Genomic DNA, 18,046 nt, shown 5'->3' on the forward strand with positions numbered 1-18,046 from the left:
CAAGGGTTTTCGTGCTAAAACTGCCACCAAGGCTGATAGCGACATGGTGCCACGAAATGGGGTGCGCCGGCTGGGGTAGACAGGCAGGAAAGCCACAGTGACCTGGGCTGTGCTATGCATCGAGGCTCTCTTGTTCTCCAGGCGGTTCTCAGCCCTGCCAGGGGTAGGGGTACTTTTGAAATAGGGAAATGAGATTGTGCGGCCCAGCGCGATGCATAAATTCCGTCCCTTTTCTCGAGCGCTGGTTCGCGAGGCTTGATTTCTTTCATTTTCAAATGAACGCCAAATTCGCCTGAAGAATCCATCATGTCCGACGAAACAACGCCAGTGACACCGCCCTCGACTGCTTTGTATCCTACTCTGGTAACACCGCCAGAATCGGGTAATTCTATTGAGGACCCCATACTTATATCCGATTCTGATGAATTGGATGCCTCGGATCGTCAGCTATCCGAAAACAGTCCATCGCCCTCCCCTCGGGCTGCCGCCAGATTGCAACCCCGAAAGCTCCGGCGCTATATCCGAGATGTATCTTTTTCTGGAGGAGATGCGAAAGTGGAAACGCTGGATGAAGTCGATAATACGAGAGAAGTGAACGTAAATAATAGCGATCTGGGTAAGAATCCTTATTCTAGCCAAGTCATCATCTGGCAGTGCGCTAATAAGATCTCAATGCTGCAGCTCACGACACACCTCATAGGCCTCCCGAATCGCCAATGGACAGTCCAAATGGCCGTACTGCTACGGAAAGCTGTGACACCGGACCATCTCTTGCACGTACTCCCTCAACCCCCGAAGGATCAATGCCGATTTGGAAGCTGGAACTCAAAATCAAGGAGGTTATCTTGAAGACCGCCACGGAAAAAGAAGGGCAAAAGCAAGGGCATGCCTACTTATACACAGATCCGAGCAATGAGGCAGGATATTTCAAACTGGGAAAATCTGAAAGTCTATTGCAGCGTGAAAAAAAGCACCGAAGTCAATGCAAACAGCCCGCCTTCAAAGTGGTGGATATGGTACCCCGAGGAGACTCCGTTCCTTGGTTCAAACGTTTGGAGTCGCTGGCGCACGCTGAACTCGCCAACATGAGGTATTCATTCGACTGCGCCTGCTGTACGCCCCACAAAGAATACTTTACCGGAAGAGTGCAGGAGGCCTTAGAAATCCTCAACTGCTGGTCCAGCTGGCTGCAGTGCAATCCGTACGACGAGGAGTTCCAACTGTCTCCTTTCTGGAGGGATAGACTTCGTCTTCTGGGAGGGAAAGCATTTAGCCATTTAAGGTGCCCCAACACTGAATGTCTCTCCACCGCGGACATTGGTTCAAGCTCATGTCAAGCATGTCTCAGGCTACGCTTGAAAGCATGGACGGACGTAACAGACTCTGATTATATCGAGTACGAATGTCGCATGAGGATTGGCTGGGGGTTTCTCCGTCAAGTCATGTACTATATGTGGCGGCGCTTTGGGAATCGCACACTAATTCTCATTGACGGCTACGAGAAGATGATACGCCTAGCCGCTTTTTTGTGGGCCCCGAGGACTCAGTTGCGTCTCCTTTTGTTGTTGATGTTTTGGCTCTGGTTCTCAAGCAACGCAACTCGCAAATCCTTTTGGTACTATAGCATACCTTGCTTTTCGGCCTATTGGAGTATCATGAAAGGATTAGGCGACACTCCAAGTGACAGACAATCGACAAAAGTGCAACCCATTTCTCGGGCACCAGGCAAGAAGGCCAGTGGGAGAGCTTCGAATTCGCCAGAACCCAAGATCCTTCGTGACACAGTCAGTGAAGCAGAGATTGCAGGACAAGAACCGCCCTCCAAAAGGCGCTCAGTGAGCGTCCATGAACCTATCAATGTCTCAAGGATTACCCGAGGCTATGAAAGTGCCACTGCTGTCCATGAAATGTCTGAAACACCGAAAGCAGAGCACAACAGTGCAAACCCTTTCTTGACTCCGGACAGAGCGACAAGGACTGTCGGTAAAAGCAGCCCGAGAGCCGGTGCAAAACGACGAAAGAGCGATGTCCGTTGAATCCTATAGGCCAGATCCTTCTCTACTTTCGTGCTCTGCCGTCCAAATAGAGACGACAAATACGCCATGGCTGCTCGAGAAAAACACGAGACTATCCCTGAGCTTTAGGGGGATCCCTGTATATGCGATGTAAAATCGAACCCTATGCTCTTATAGCGTATATTTCCCCAGAGTTTGTCCCAATCATTCCCCTCAAAGCATTTCTCAAATTTGGAGCTGATAGTTCCAGATACGGTGGATATATAGAGTATTTTCACATCAATGCGAAGGAACTCCCTAATCCTCCAATCTATCCTCTTGTATTGTTCCGTGGAAGCTTGCTTAGGTTGAGTTGTATCTTGCTTCCTTAAGCAGTTGCCAAGCTTGAGAGAGCTGCTGAGGCCCTTTTTATTTTATTTTATTTTTTTTTTTTTTTTTTTTTTTGGGAAAAAGATGCACTGCGCAGTCATCGTTCCAGAAGGCTGTATAAGCATGGATGAATCTCATGGCCTGATCAATTATCCGCCTTCTTTCCCAGAAGCCATAAAAAGGGAACTTCCTTTCCTTCTCCTTTCTCTTCCTCAGTGTCAACGACAACCTCCCTGAGAACCAGCTCAAACCCAATTGAAGACAGAATCTCACAGGTCCTTTCCTCTCCCCAGCTACTCCAAAATACCTCTCCATCCGTCCCATCCAACCAGTGCTTGTCAAACGACCCCTCGAATTCAGGTCCTGCCGAAAAATTCGCCAGAAAGAATGCCCCAGGCTTCAGCCACTTGTATATCCTTTCCAATAGAGTCACTTGTTCCTCCCTCGGCAGGTGAATGATCGAATACATTGCAATCACGGCGTCGAAACTGTGATCTTCAAAAGACAGCTCCATCATATCCCCCTCAATCAGGGATACATTTGTGGAAGGGAGATGCTGTGCGGCAAGCGCAAGCTGCACAGGTGAGATATCGTTTGCTGTGACTTTCAGACTAGGGTTGGAAGCAAGGATAGTAGTGCAAGGCTGGCCAGAACCGCAGCCTAACTCAAGGACGGATTTTTCAACTGGTGAGGGAGGAAGGTATGCGAGCAGTTTTTGGAGATATCCGACGCGGGTAGGATAGCTTGGTTTGGTCCATTCTGCATACTCGACAGCTATGTTGTCGTAGGCCTTTCTGACATTTTCTTTGAGGGTTGGAGATAATGAGGCCATTCCGTGACTGCAATATTGATTAATCGGTTTCTGGGTAAGTGATTAAGAGAGACTTGTTCTGTGTTTGAGAGCTGGAAGGTGAGCAATAAATATAAATGCGGAGTCTCTATTAGGCTAGGCCGCTAGATCATGCTTCGTGAGTCACGGACCGTGACTCTTATAGCGGGGAATTCCCCACGGGATCTTTTCTCTTGCTTTGGTGTAGTAATAGCTTATCTGGAGGCTCGGGGCTCAGAGACAAGTTAGGAATATAACAGTCCCTAGAAGGGACGGATAAATAGGAGAATATATATAGCAGTGTGGTATGGTATATACGCAATATAAAAAGTATAGAAAGAGCCATCTAGTGGAATAAACACGAGGGGACACTAAACCCAAAAGGTGATCATGAAATTGTAGTGTTGTACTAATGATAAGTAATTATTAAGTATTTCTCCAGCTGCTCATAGTTATTCTTTTGTGACTGTGTAGGAGAAGATAACTTGTATCGTCATGCGAATCAACAAACCATCTGACAGGAAATGAGCTATTTGCTTCGGGAGGATCCGCCTTGCTCAACCGGGATTGTTTGGCCCCCAAGTCCCTGATGTAACAATGGCGTTCGCTTGACCTGATCAGGACTCGATCATCCAACTGACCACCATTTAAACTACCATGGTTACATAAGGCACAACCTATCACAAGCCACAGTGAGATCTTCAATGCAAGGATCGCTTCTGCTGCAGAACCATCGGTGAAACCGGGGATCTTTGACATCTTCGCCGGCAGCCTACAGACTGGATGCTCGATAGTATATTATCTCTCCTCTTCCTCTGTCAAAAGCTTCGATTGTAATGGCAATTATTCAATCAACTTCAAAATGGGTTGGATTATTTTATATGCGTTATATGTGGCGGTGTTTGGAGTAACTGCCGTCTATGGCATAGGCGAGACGACAGGGGATACTACCACGCTCAGTCAATGGCGACTGCACTCCTCCCTTGGGGTGTCGAACGTCTCTGCGTGGTCACTGCCAGGAATGGACGACTCTTCCTGGTATCAGGTTGGTGCGAGAGCGACCGTCATGGCAGGTTTACTTGAGAACGGCGTCTTCAACGAAACAACCTTGTTCTACTCCAACAACATGGAAACCAAAATCGGTGATACTGCCATGTTCGAAGCACCTTGGCTGTACAGACATGAACTTTCGATTGAGAACAAGATACACCCCGGAGAGCATTACTTCCTTCGCACGCATGGCATCACTTCCAAGGCGGATATATACGTCAACGGGGTGCTGGTTGCACCGAGCTCCGTTCAGCAGGGATCGTACGGGGGTCACACGTACGACATTACGAAACACCTGCAGGTTAAATCAAACGCACTGCTCATCCAGGCGTATCCGACAAACTATCTCCGGGATTTCGCGCTGGGATTCGTGGATTGGAATCCGTATCCAGCGGATAATGGCACGGGTCTATGGCGGGATGTCATGATCACAAAGACGGGCCCGGTGTCGATTTCGTCGCCGCGTGTGCTGACCAACTTCAAAAAGCCTGATGGGAAGCCGGTCACGGTGAATGTTATTGTGGACGTCACGAACCATGAGAATGAGACTGTCAACGGTACTGTACAGGGAACCATCCAGTCTGACACTGACAGATTTGCGCTTTCCCAGCGATTCTCTATCCAGCCACATGAGACAAAGACTATAACTATGAATGTCAGGATCGAAAAGCCCAAGGTGTGGTGGCCGGCGCAATGGGGGTCCCAGCCCTTGTACACACTCAATGTCAATGCGACGGTTGACAAGGGGAAGACCTCGGATGTTGCGCTTCAAAGGCGGTTTGGCATTCGCCAGGTAAACTCTCATGTCAACTCTCACAACGACACGGCATTTACCGTGAACGGATCGCCATTCCTCGTTCTCGGTGGAGGGTACTCGTCTGATATGTTTCTTCGGTTTGATGTCAATCGTGTGCGGAAGATCTTCCAGTATATGCTCGACATGGGACTGAACACCGTCCGACTGGAGGGTAAGCAGGAGCATCCGGAATTATATGATTTGGCCGACGAAATGGGATTGATGGTGATAGCTGGATGGGAATGTTGTGACAAATGGGAGGGATGGGATGTAAGTCGTTTATTTTTGCATCAGTGACGCAGAATGCTAATGAGCACAGTACAATAATGAAGCCAACGGAGAAAAATGGACCGAGAAGGACTACCCCATTGCCAATGCCTCCATGCTCCATGAGGCAGCGATGATGCAGACCCATCCGTCCATGCTGGCTTTTCTGATCGGATCGGATTTTTGGCCCAACGATCGTGCAACTAAGATCTATCTCGATGCGTTGCATAGCCTGAATTGGCCAGTGCCGATCATTGCATCCGCCAGCAAGCGGGGATACCCAAAAGCTCTCGGACCGTCTGGTATGAAGATGGATGGCCCGTATGACTGGGTGCCACCAAATTATTTCTACGGTGACCAGATGGGTGCTGCGTTTGGATTCGGGTCTGAAGAGGGTGCTGGTGTTGGGACGCCCGAGTTGACCAGTCTAAAGAAGTTCTTGTCGCCAGAGGAACTGGATTCCTTATGGAAGAAACCCGATCAAAACCAGTATCATATGTCGCGGTATGACTCTTCTTTCTACAATCGCGCACTGTATAACAAAGCTCTCTTTGCGCGGTACGGCGCCCCTGTCAGCCTGGATGATTATCTCCTCAAGGTACAGATGATGGACTATGAGGCCACGCGTGCCGAATTCGAAGCGTTCTCCGCGCGCCAGAATGCCACTCGTCCGGCCACTGGTGTCATATACTGGATGTTGAACAGCGCATGGCCGAATCTGCACTGGCAGCTGTTTGACTATTATTTGAGTCCAGCTGGCGCATATTTCGGGACCAAAGTCGGTGCAAGGATTGAACACGTGGCGTATGACTATGAGGAGCGTGCAGTCTACCTTATCAATCGTTCTCTTGATAAGCAAGGGCCTCGCATTGTCACTGTTGACCTTGTTGACCTGCATGGCAAACCAATCTTCAGCCAGGAGGTCACAGTTAAGGCCACAACAAATGCGTCGAAGAAGGTTATCCCAATCAAAGCAGTTTCTCAGATCAAGGACGTCGCATTTCTCCGTCTGGTGCTCAAAGATGGAAGTACAGGAGCCATCCTCAGCCGCAATGTATACTGGTTGTCTGCTCAAAACGACGTCCTGGACTGGAAAAAATCAGACTGGTACTATACTCCCGTCACAAAGTATGTCAACTACAAGGCACTGATATCGATGCCGACTGTGACCGTAACTGCATCGCTGAAGCCGTTGCCAGCCAGGGACGGTCTGTCCCAGGTGCAGGTTGTCTTGAATAACCCTTCAGCAAGCCCGGCCGCCTTTATGCACCTGTCCGTCATCAACAAGAATACGGAGGAAGAGATCACTCCGGTGTTTTGGTCTGATAATTATGTGACTATCTTCAAGGGGGAGAGCGTGACCCTGACAGCGGCATTTCCGGGAGGTGGCAGCAACTGGGAGGTTATACTGTCTGGTGTAAATGTGAAGAGAACTATCTTGTCGTAATTGACCATGGTGTGGTCCGAGATGTGTGAGAGGGAACTGCTTCTATATAAGTATGATGCATTTGCTACTAAATCAATGAGCAATACCCGGTCCAATAAAAGTCAAGTCAAAGTGTTACTGTGAAGAGCGACCAAAAGGGGGGATTCCCGAAGACGAAGCCGCACTCAAAAGCGTTGTCAAGTTTCTCCATCAACAACAACTCGACGATGGATCATCCATCAAAAGCAAGACTCAGAACGAGAACAGGCTGTCTCGAATGTAAATTTTTGCCCTGGTGTTTTTAGATTATCGCTAATTTACCAGGTCGCCAACGACGCAAGAAGTGCGATGAACGACGACCGCAATGCGGGGGATGCTGTCGCGGTCAACTCAACTGCACTTGGCCAACCACAGCGACACAGCCAGTCGATAGACGACGACAGCGTCACCAAGACTCCATTTCAAGACTGCTCTCGTTTCCACCAGACAGTTCCGAGGAGTATTATCATTACTTTGCGACCTCTGTAAATCCGCGTCTGGTGCGACAGAATTGCCTGTCCCGATACACGGATCAATCGTACATGCTGCGATTGGGACTCGAATTTCCTCCTCTTATGGGCATTATGGTGGCCATTGCTGCCGTAGACCGAGCGAACCATCATCAGTTGGCCATGCGTAGCTACATATTCGCTATCCGACAGCTTCGTGCCAGCATTGCGGATGCTAACGACGCCAGGAATGAGGATGGCTTATTAGCTACCACAATATGTCTTTGCGTCTACGAGGTTGTCTGCCCGTGACAGCTAGCCGATGAATACTGACCTAATATAGAGCTTCCGAACTGATTCACCACCAAATTTTGGACCCCATGCCACAGCTGCTGGCTTTCTTCTGACATCACGATTCCCGGCAGAGAGAAATCAACAACCAGTCTGCGCATTCGAGAGGATTTGTGTGGAATCATTTCTGTATCACAGCGCGCTCATGATGCTCTTTGATCCCACGTTTGATGCACTCAGCAATCCTGACCGCCGAATGTACCTTGATCGCTACTTTACTGAACGGGAACCGAATGGGCCTGCCGAGGATCCGTCCACACAGCCCATATTGGGCACATCGTACCAATTCTTCTTGCTAATAGCCGATGTTACACGGCTGGCACGCGTCGCCGGGCCATTTTGTCATTCCGACATATTCACCTGGCAAAGACTACACGATGAATTACTGCAGTGGGAAAGGAAACCCCAATCTCAAAACGAGGGATGTATGCTGTATATCCTGGCCATGCGCATCCTTATCCTCAGAATCAACATATCTGTCCCGTCCGAGGAGGTCGAGGGGCGAATTTCTTTTCTTCTACGCCAGGGTCTTGGCCTGATCCAGTCTATCGATCCCGACCAGTTCCTGTTCGGTTATCTTCTCTGGCCATTGACCGTGCTGGGATCCGTAGCGATTACCACAGATGAAATTCGGATTGTGAATGAGAAGATCGCATTGCTTGGTAGTCGCCGTGCGCTGGCATCATGGGTCAGGTCCCATTTGGACAAGATTAGGACAACGACCTCGTCATTGAGGATGAGGTTGGGATATCTTTTAGGTGTCGATCACAGTCAAACAGGCGCACGTTTATTTCTTCAATATTGATAATCTTCTTCCCAGATGTGCTCTGAGGGTCTTTGATCTCTCGGAAAGACAATATTTGGCGAGATATCTACTTCTCCGCTGCCAGCCGTACAACCACAATAGCCTACAATCACTATAACACTCAACGATCGCTGACGCGGCAACTCAATCTCCATCTAAGAGCAGTTGGTCCCACCATAAACGAAAGTTCCGTCCGAGTTCTCGCAGCCACAGGTACCGTCCTTAGGGCTCTTAATGCAACCGGTGCCGACGCCAGAAGACTCTCCATTGCCACTGTATAAGATTAGTACTTGTGCTGCTTTGTATACCGCTATTGCCTCTGGTCTTGACTCACTTCCAGAAGAACGTCCAGCAATCCTCATCGACGTTGGTCATTTGCGAGTCAGTCGGCGCGGTGCAGGTGTACGCCTTGCAGGTTCCGTATGGAGCCCCATGGGAGGAGTCATACTGGTGGTCGGTGACGAAGACGGCAAATGTTTGTGTTTCTGCTTGAGTATTAGAGAATGCAGCGTCTAGAGGAAAGTTTAGGTACGTACTGGATGTCCGCGTGTTGTGAGAGCATTCCGCGGCCTGAATTGCCTTGGATGTCTTTGCGGCTGTTGACTGTCAGTTGGTTCGACCCAATAGACCACAGAAAGCAGTACTAACGAGAGCAGTTGTAAGTACTAGGGCATTTGCCCTTAGTGTTGGAGGTTGCTGGATCGAGAGTAGCCAGCGCAAGGGTTGCGCCGAGAAGCACGGAAATCAGAGACTTGGAAAACATATTTGCGGTGGATTGCGATGCTGTTGATGTCTGTCGGATGATGGTTGTTAGTGAGCTTTATATCTTGTTGGCGACAGGTCTCCTTTTCTCGAAACAACATGGAGATGTCATACTGACCTGCCGCGTCGTCCGTTTCAAGAGAGTGGGTCAGCAGTATCAGGCCAGAATTGATGGAGAATCTCTATGTCTGTCGGTGTGGAATATCTACAGCAATGATGTCCATCAAGTTGTAAATTAAGGAGAAACTTCCGCACGTTAAACTCAGCGTGACAGGCTAAGCATCACATCTACATCTGGACTCCCCGGTCTTGACCGTAAGTTGCATGGTGACGAGTCTCCGGAAGTACTCCGTGGGGATTGTGTCAGATATATAGAGAATTCATCTTCATCACCGGTTCTAGATTCTTGTGGACCAGTATCATTGCGATGCTACTGTTGGGCAGTCAATTCCTGTATGTGCTTGTTATGCCCTGCTGATCCGCTCCTCCGTCACCCACTGATGGGATGCTCACTTTTCCAATGCCGATCGACTACTCCGTACCGTATATCACGTTCAGAAACACAAGGCCATACTATCATTGAAACAGAGAACGGCTCTAATATGGCCTCTACTTCGATAATATACTTTCAATCACCTTGGCGTGCTGCATCAAGGTCTCGTCCTTCAGCTTTCTGCCGATGATCTGCACGTGGCAAGGTGCACCTTCGACTTCTTTAGGCTTGTCTGCATTTGCCCGTTAGCTACAGTTCTCCGCAACAAGAGAGGACACTTACACGCTGGGATGTACTGGACATCTCTCACAAACTCGGCGTCGGCAGCCTCCTCCGCCTTGCAAAAGGGAAGAACACAAGATGGGTACTGACAAGTCAGCGAGGTTCCTGCATCATATGGATTAGAACCTACATCCAGCAAGTTGCAGAAAACCGTATATGGTGGCTGCCCATATTCATCGTGAGGAACAGCACAGCTCTGGTACCCTGGTCCGATGATAACATCCAGCCGATTCTCGAGGAACGTCTTTCGCACCTCCGCCATCACTTCGCCCCGCGTCACGTTCATATCGTACAGTTCTCGCAGCGTCGGCTCCGGTCCAGGCTCGTCGACATTATATGTCACGCTCAGGGAGGGGACGGGAGGCTCGCCGCTATCGGAGATCTTCTTCAAAGCTGTCCGGTCGGGATCCATGTTGAAGTATCGGAAAGACAGTTCACAGGCATCGGAGATGCTGGGCAACTTTCCGGTCAGATCGATGATACGATGACCGGCCGCGGCGAGTTTCTTCACGGCGAGAGCCAGAGTCCGCTGCATGGGCGGATGAAGCGGGTACTTGGGGTCTTCTGCCATGACGCCGATGGTGAGCACATCCTTTGCGGGTGCATCACACCACGGGAAGCCCACGACGCCGTCGTCGAGATCCTCCGGCTGCGAGTTGAACACAGTCCGGAGGAGGAGTTCGGCATCCCTGAGGGAATGGCACAAAGGCCCTGTAACGGCCGCAATTCCTACCATCCCGGCTCGACCGGCGGGTGTCTGACCCGCGTTTGGCACCCGGCCAACAGACGGCTTGAATCCGATTGTCCCGCAGCACAGCGCCGGGATGCGGATGGATCCTGCAATGTCGGTTCCGATGCCTAGCACCGAGCCGCGGAGGGCAATCAGAGCACCCTCCCCGCCTGTGCTTCCCCCCGCCGTGAGATTGCGGCGGTGTGGGTTGAGGACACGGCCAAACACGTTGTTATGCGAGTCTGCCGTCATCATTGTCTGCGGGATATTGGTCTTGACATAGAGAACAGCACCGGCGGTGAGGAGGATATCGACCAACGCTGAGTTTGTGGTTGGCGCCGGATGGTCCAGGTAGGAGACAAACCCGAGAGAGGTTGGCACGCCAGCAACGTTGAAGCTTTCCTTCAGGCTGACGGGAAGGCCATGAAGGGGTCCAACGGTCTTTCCTGTAGACGCCAGATGGTCATCCAGTTGTCGAGCTCGGCTGAGTGCTTGGTCGAAGAACGTTTCAGTCAGGCAGGAGGTAAGCTGCTGGGCAATAGCAGCACGTTTGCAAAAGGCCGTTGTGACTTCCACAGCACTGAGCTCTTTTGCCGCCAACTTCTGCAGGAGAGCAGTGGCGTCATAATTTTCGGTGATGTCGAGCTCACGAGCAGAAAGGATACCGCAATTTGTCGGAATCCTAAGGACATTTGACTCGTGGGAGATAGCATTCAAGATATCTGAAGAGAGCCTCCATTCGGGAGCGATCTTGCTAGCAGCGTCAGACTGCTTAAGCTGAGCTTTCTGTTGCCAGTCGAGGGCGGTCATGGTGGGAAGATGATGTGGTACTGTAATAGAGGTGTAACGTTATAGCAACAAGGAAACAAATCCAGGACTCATCGAGGTTTATATAGCTTTGTCTCCATTATCCTCTGCGGCAGTATTATCTCATGCATGAGGGGTAATAGGACCAGACAAAGCGGACTCGGCAACCGGCGAGAAGAAAATAACCAAATCCGGCCAATCAAGCACTTTTGCGCGACAGTGTTGGTATTCCTCTACGAGACATGTGAATAGACGCATGTTCCAAGGGTGGAGATTCCTGGTACTTGACAACTTCTCCGGCAGAGTGACTCGGGATCTCAACATGAGAACTGCCTGATATCCCTAGACGAAGCAGGCCCACAATTAGACGGTAAGATAGCTAGGTAGTAATAAAACTTAGTGACTGATATCCGTTTCGTGTATTCGGCCTGGTGCTGCAGCCAATGAGCGATATTTGCGCGCTCTGCTTCTCCGCATATGAAGACATTCCCCGGATTGTGGGCTTAGTGCCAACCGCTATTCCATACATGTAGTCATGCATTTGCATTAATGTGTATCATGTTAATGATGAAATAGAGACATATACAAGGTGTCGAAAAATTTATAAATATTGCCCCAAAGCGTTGTGAAAATGACAATCTAATGTGTGGTATAGTAGAAGTAGGAATAGTAGTATTCATACCCATAGAGCGGCCCTCTCTAGGAGACTGTTATGCTGATGCCGAGGGAGTCGCCTCCATGAGCTGACATCCTACTAAGCCTAGATACACCAAAACGCCTTTCCAAAGCAACCAGAATCCTCGGAAGCCAGACCGGGTATCTTATACATGCTTCCCTAACGCCAAAATCATCAAAAAAAGGAGAAAAGATAGAACAATCAAAAAGCTCTGGCGATGCTAATGACCCTCTAATCGGTTGCTTGAAGTGGTCATCTTCTCGGTTGGTGACAGGCTGTCCTTGGACTGACGTGAGCGGACCTCCAAATCCTTCTGTGGGCGACTTCCCCGGCTGTCTTTGGCGCTGGCTGCACGGCGGGAGGCCTCGGTGTTACGAATGCGAAGATGAGCCGTTTCCCGTTTGAACTTATCCGAGTCGACCTCCCATTCCAATTTGGTATGTTTTCCTTCAGAGTCATCATCAAGAAGCAGGTCTGCTCTCGTGAACGAGCCAGGCTGCAGCGCCCCCGTGACCAAGTCTCGTATCATCTTCCTAAAACTTCCCGCGTCTTCCGCTGGGCGTTTGGCCACGGTGCCTTTCTTCTGTTGAAATTCGAGCTGCGTGATCCGATCATGGAGAGCGTCTGTATCCACGCCAAGATGACGGCCTAGCGAACACATGGCGGCAAACGGATTGGACTCGATAGCCCGGTCAAGTTCCCCGTCGATAGCGTGGAAACGGGAGGAAGCGTCGGAATCACTATCGGAGTCGGAGGAGTCGTAAAGCTCTCCACGGTCGACAAGCCGAATGGTCGCTTTCTCGAGGTTGTAATGCTTGAGAAGGGTCTTCAATTGATTCCCTTTCTTATGTTAGCAAGATTAAGACTTGGCAATAGTGTGACAATGATGTACAGTTCTTCCGATCTTGCATTCGATAGAGTCTAAGAGCAGCTTTGGGGAAACACTTTGGAACCGGAACTGGTTGATGAAGGGCGTCGTACACAGGGATGGCTTGTATCCTTTGGTTAAGGTGGGCCACCTTGGAATTCGCAAATGACGCTTCGAAGGTCGCAAATGATGCTTCGAAGGTGTCAATCTTGTCAACCTTCCGAGACATTTTGTCCACTTTTAATTCCAACCTCTCAAATATCCCATCGTGCTGCTCTAGTTTCTCATAACATTGCGGAACTCCCTCTTGATGCCCTTGTCCCGAGCCTCATTGTCCTTGGTTAAATAGTCGATACTTTCGTGCACTCTGCCGAATTCTTGCCTAAGGGCCCGGTCGCGAAGTTCAGACTGCTGGTCAAGTCGCTCCTGGAGTTTGCGAGATTGTTGCTGAGCAGTTTCTTCGATTTGTTGGTTCATTTTGGGGATGAAATGATAAATCTCATCATCATTGCATGCTCAGGTTTGGTGTAGGTAGTGAATCGTGACGGTGAAAGCGGCAGGTGGGTGAATTGAGTAGGTGCCATCCTGCCATGGGCCCTGTGGTCACGTGAGATGTTATCGTGTGGCTGAGCATCCAGCCTTATCACTCAGCAACGCCAGATTCGGAGCCACTCTCGGCCTCGTCAACAAACACAAATACTGTTTTTTCATTATTTGGCAGAATATGCTGCGTCAATCCGTCTAACATATGGCGGTCTTATCTCAAGAGACTACGAATTGTGTATCTTAATTTGCCCATCCCTCACTATAATGTACTGTCTGCTCTTCAACTTGTAAGACCTTGATCAGCTCCTTGCTTAAATATATCAACGCGATTGTAGCGGCGAGCGGCTTCGTCTTCTGCAGATTTCCCCTCTCGGATGTCCTAACATATTGAAGAGAGATATCAAAAAATGTCTTCAGAACGAAGATGCTCCCATTCTTCTGTGTGTTACAACTCCTCTCCTCATGCTGCTGAAGTAGGTTATAAACAACCAAGTCTGAAGCAAAGGACTGTGGCCACAAGACCCGCAGGATCCCAAGGACAACATGGCCGTATTGATCCAAACATCTTTCCAGCTCCATTGGTTCTACCTGGCGACGATCTTGCTCTAGATCCTGAGTACCCACCGCAATCATTTCAACAGTGGTTGGACGAGGAGGATCGCAACGAAGTCACCTCGGACAGAAGGACAGTCTATGTTGTCGCGCCGCCGGACTATGACGAGGACGCCCGGTTCGCGCAGGCATGGACTTCTCCTAGAGTGGGCAAGACGCAGCATCAGTTAATAAGGCCTACGCCGCAAGACATCGTCGGTTACCTCGCGGCATTTTACCATGGGGTCCCCGTCAAGCTCCTCCGAGTACCTGACTTTCGATTTGTTCCTTGGGATGGCCAGAAATCCAAGAGCTCACCCCACTTCCTTGGTTTAGCTGTTTCAGACGAGTGCGTTGGCATTCGGACGCGGGCATGCCCTGACAAACTTTACCCTCGTCAATTGAACCTCGACGATCTCCTAGATGTGGCGATAAGCATACTTCCCAAGGATGCATATGCTTTGTGTCTTCTTGTGAACCATGATCTCTATGAGGACGCCGATGATACGTTCGTCTGCGGACGTGCATACGGTGGAAGTCGCGTCGCAGTGGTCTCCAGCGCTAGGTATTGTCCGTCCCTGGACCCAACTCAGTCAGTAGAGCGGGAACATTCGTGGCCGGCATCACATTGTAACGACTACATCCGAAAATTCAGCCCCTCCTACGTGGCGAGTACCAAGAGACGGAAGACCGCCAGCGAATCATCATCCTTAGCTGCTGCGCCATTAACAGCCGCGTTATCTGCATTGTCTTCCTTCCCGAAGATCGATTCATCACCACGGTTACTGTCATCACTCTGGCTTTCCCGAATGTGTCGCACGGCGAGCCATGAGTTAGGTCATTGTTTTGGTATTGACCATTGTGTATATTACGCATGCATCATGCAGGGAAGCGCGTCTCTGTCAGAGGACACGAGGCAGCCGCCGTACCTCTGCCCTGTTGATTGTGCAAAACTTCTACATGCGACGGGAAGCACAGCTAGGGAACGATATCTCAGACTGCTGGAGTACTGCAATAAAGCGACGAATCATGAAACACATTTCTTCGCTGCGTTTGCTGCTTGGTTGACTACGGTTCTCAGTACAGTCACAAGATAGCATTTCTTCCACGAGATTCCATAGCCCGGCGAGTCTCTCAACGTGTTTGTTGATTGACATCACGAGAGTTACGAACAGCCATTCACATGTACCGGGATATACCCTGGCATCGACACATACGGGATTTCCAAGTTCAAGCTTGACCTAACTGGCTATAAGCCTCAAGTAGAAGTGCTACCCGCCATACAACACTGATCCACACTAGTGACTCAGAATCTGACGCTTGATCACATTTGCATTATGGTGCTCTTTTCAGGACTCCTAACGGGCATAATTTATTGATCTATAGGACACTGACGTACCGTGGCAAAGTCGTTGGGTTTTTGTGAAAGCAGCTGCTGGACTTGTTGTGGCCGTGATCGCAAGTCGCTGTCCATATGATTGATCTGATTGTCAGTTGCGCTTCCTTGCGCTCTACATAGTACAATCAAAACATAATGACCATCTTTGAATGCGACCTTCTTCGTCTTCTGACCGCCAAGCATAGACCAACCTCAACATAACATCATTGCGGGATGGTCGAGATATTACCCGATTTGGAAATGGTTGCGAACGCTAAATTGGTGGACCCTGGCCAGGCTTCCCCAAACTGCCGATGCGAGATGGGTTAGTTTGAGTACTCCCCTCTTTCAATTTCAACAACCAGGTTATGGGATTGTGAATACTTTTGGCCGGCATTGCGTTGTCTCTTGGGGATCCCAAGCGTTTCCAGGTTGATGGCTGGATATCTGCCAAACTTCGCCGCGAAGGTATCATTATCGACCAGGATACTTATGATTCGAGCTGTTGATTATCTGGACCTCTGAGGTAGGTCCGTACCCCAAGCGGGGTGGTTCGTTGTGGAGAGAACATACACTCATCAAGCCTCACATGCTGGTCATCCACGGTAGCTCGCTAAGGATTAGTTTCCAGATCGACAGGCTTAATCTTCCATTCATATGTCGGACAGATTTTGTTGGGAACCAAGATCCACATATACTGACGTTGTGGGATGTTGCTGACCTCTTCACATGTCCTGCTCTCTCCAGATTGCCGACGTCTCCGCAAACTGAACCCGAGGAGGCTATTTAAACAGCGGGTCATCACTCAGGGTTCCTACGGATTCACAAAGCCCTTGAAACCATCACAGCCATGGAGACCAAAGGCAACCCGAAAGACTCGATGAAGTCCACCTGGCGTACTGCCAGCAGGGATACCTGGGGCCTCGGACACTGGCTCATTCACATACTCAACGTCTACCCTTTAGAACTGGACAAAGAGATACCGGTGCACTCCAAGAATGAACCGATACCATTCATGCCGCAATGGTCGATGAACCTCTGGGTTATCTTCTACGCGTCCCTACCACTGGCGTTTCATCAGGCCTATGCATGGTACACAGGGCGCAACTTGGGTCCTTTAGCCACCTTTAACCTATATATGTTTGCCTTCAATGCGATCGTCATCTACCAGGTACACATACTCCGCCGACTCGGCCACAAATACGGCTTTCTGGATGGCGACAAACATGAACGAGATGGCGTTCCCGACGTCGGGGTCGGCAAAGTTGTTGCCTCGGTGTACAAAACGACCGGCTCTCGCTTGGCGCTATCGGTGTACTTCTCCTATCAAACTAGTCAACTTCCCTCACAGATGAACTGGTATTGGTTACCCATTGAGGTTGGACTGTACGGGATCGTGCTCGACTTCTGGTTTTACTGGTACCATCGTCTCATGCACGACGTCAGCTTCCTCTGGAAGTATCACCGCACTCACCACCTGACCAAGCACCCCAACCCTTTGCTCACTGCATACGCGGACCACGAGCAGGAATTCGGCGATATGGTCGGGGTGCCCATCATGACCTACTTCACCCTGCGGCTGCTGGGTCTCCCGATGGGCTTCTACGAGTGGTGGATCTGCCACGAGTATGTTGTTTTTGCAGAGGTGTTCGGGCATAGCGGCCTGCGCTTGCATCTCACTGTCCCATCGCCTCTCAGCTGGCTGCTGCAGTGGTTCGATGCGGAAATTGTCATTGAAGATCATGACTTGCACCATCGGAAGGGCTGGAGGAAGAGTCACAATTACGGCAAGCAGACTCGTCTTTGGGATCGGATCTTTGGAACCTGTCATGAACGAATCGAGTCTGTGGCTGAAAATGTGGATTATGCGAATACTGCCAGGATGCCATTATTTTGACCAGGATCCAATGCTAGAGAGCCTGACGCAAACTTAGAAGAACAGAATGTGGAGCTGAATTGGAACTTACCTGTATATATTTACTGTTATTCTGGTAGAGGACAAAGTATGGCCTGGGCTTGATGAATATATGTCAATAATTATTTGGACCACATCGACCTTGACATTGTCTTTTGTACCAAAGGATTGAGAAGGCTTCAGATCGTAAGATTATATGGAGGCATTATATGAACGTTCTCAGCATTATACAGCTCAACACTCAGCCTTAGCGCTATATAGCTCAGCATTGTCTAGCAGCATTATCATTAGAAACATACTGGCTATCAATACTCCGGCAAATACCCAAACTCTTAGTCCTGTGCTCCGACTCAATAGCTATTGCACCAGGTCTTGGATGTCGTACTACAATCTCTACCTTACTGAGTGGTCCGTAGAGTATTGGTTTCAGGCGCGAGACAATGTGACAGTCAAAGGTGGGCAGTCAAGAGGATCTGCATTCCAAATGCATGTTGATAAGTTACCATTGGCTAAAGAATGGGTATTGTGCTGTCCTGCTCCTTGTAATCCACGCATCCATCAGTGTCAGCGTCACTGTCAGCCTAGCGGCCGAGTGGCGTCAA

At 49.7% G+C, this 18,046-nt stretch overlaps 9 protein-coding genes across 9 annotated transcripts; 5 read left to right on the top strand and 4 right to left on the bottom strand.

The window, feature by feature from the left end:
• Window positions 1-306: 306 nt before the first annotated feature.
• Window positions 307-2,036, top strand: Aud_002008 (GIY-YIG nuclease family protein; the record flags this gene model as incomplete). Its single annotated transcript, XM_043296010.1, has 2 exons — window positions 307-616; window positions 682-2,036. The coding sequence occupies 2 exons, from the start codon at window positions 307-309 to the stop codon at window positions 2,034-2,036; spliced, it is 1,665 nt and encodes a 554-aa protein (XP_043151945.1).
• Window positions 2,037-2,529: 493 nt separating this feature from the next.
• Aud_002009 (class I SAM-dependent methyltransferase) lies at window positions 2,530-3,216 on the bottom strand (the record flags this gene model as incomplete). Its single annotated transcript, XM_043296011.1, has 1 exon — window positions 2,530-3,216. One exon carries the CDS (start codon window positions 3,214-3,216, stop codon window positions 2,530-2,532), a length of 687 nt encoding a protein of 228 aa, XP_043151946.1.
• Window positions 3,217-4,075: 859 nt separating this feature from the next.
• On the top strand, window positions 4,076-6,773 carry Aud_002010 (putative glycosyl hydrolase; the record flags this gene model as incomplete). Its single annotated transcript, XM_043296012.1, has 2 exons — window positions 4,076-5,329; window positions 5,379-6,773. 2 exons carry the CDS (start codon window positions 4,076-4,078, stop codon window positions 6,771-6,773), a joined length of 2,649 nt encoding a protein of 882 aa, XP_043151947.1.
• A 602-nt stretch (window positions 6,774-7,375) lies between these two features.
• Aud_002011 (uncharacterized protein) lies at window positions 7,376-8,396 on the top strand (the record flags this gene model as incomplete). Its single annotated transcript, XM_043296013.1, has 2 exons — window positions 7,376-7,537; window positions 7,584-8,396. The coding sequence occupies 2 exons, from the start codon at window positions 7,376-7,378 to the stop codon at window positions 8,394-8,396; spliced, it is 975 nt and encodes a 324-aa protein (XP_043151948.1).
• A 155-nt stretch (window positions 8,397-8,551) lies between these two features.
• Window positions 8,552-9,159, bottom strand: Aud_002012 (uncharacterized protein; the record flags this gene model as incomplete). Its single annotated transcript, XM_043296014.1, has 4 exons — window positions 8,552-8,669; window positions 8,731-8,881; window positions 8,933-8,992; window positions 9,063-9,159. The coding sequence occupies 4 exons, from the start codon at window positions 9,157-9,159 to the stop codon at window positions 8,552-8,554; spliced, it is 426 nt and encodes a 141-aa protein (XP_043151949.1).
• A 608-nt stretch (window positions 9,160-9,767) lies between these two features.
• On the bottom strand, window positions 9,768-11,473 carry Aud_002013 (putative general amidase; the record flags this gene model as incomplete). Its single annotated transcript, XM_043296015.1, has 3 exons — window positions 9,768-9,883; window positions 9,934-10,018; window positions 10,064-11,473. The coding sequence occupies 3 exons, from the start codon at window positions 11,471-11,473 to the stop codon at window positions 9,768-9,770; spliced, it is 1,611 nt and encodes a 536-aa protein (XP_043151950.1).
• Window positions 11,474-12,366: 893 nt separating this feature from the next.
• On the bottom strand, window positions 12,367-13,491 carry Aud_002014 (uncharacterized protein; the record flags this gene model as incomplete). The annotated part of the gene is made up of 3 exons (XM_043296016.1): window positions 12,367-12,986; window positions 13,039-13,265; window positions 13,316-13,491. 3 exons carry the CDS (start codon window positions 13,489-13,491, stop codon window positions 12,367-12,369), a joined length of 1,023 nt encoding a protein of 340 aa, XP_043151951.1.
• Window positions 13,492-13,967: 476 nt separating this feature from the next.
• On the top strand, window positions 13,968-14,983 carry Aud_002015 (uncharacterized protein; the record flags this gene model as incomplete). Its single annotated transcript, XM_043296017.1, has 2 exons — window positions 13,968-14,747; window positions 14,807-14,983. 2 exons carry the CDS (start codon window positions 13,968-13,970, stop codon window positions 14,981-14,983), a joined length of 957 nt encoding a protein of 318 aa, XP_043151952.1.
• A 1,396-nt stretch (window positions 14,984-16,379) lies between these two features.
• Aud_002016 (sterol desaturase family protein) lies at window positions 16,380-17,426 on the top strand (the record flags this gene model as incomplete). The annotated part of the gene is made up of 1 exon (XM_043296018.1): window positions 16,380-17,426. The coding sequence occupies one exon, from the start codon at window positions 16,380-16,382 to the stop codon at window positions 17,424-17,426; it is 1,047 nt and encodes a 348-aa protein (XP_043151953.1).
• Window positions 17,427-18,046: the final 620 nt, after the last annotated feature.

The sequence above is a fragment of the Aspergillus udagawae genome, assembly GCF_001078395.1.
Source record: "Aspergillus udagawae IFM 46973 DNA, scaffold_10, whole genome shotgun sequence".
Classification (NCBI taxonomy): Eukaryota; Fungi; Ascomycota; class Eurotiomycetes; order Eurotiales; family Aspergillaceae; genus Aspergillus; species Aspergillus udagawae.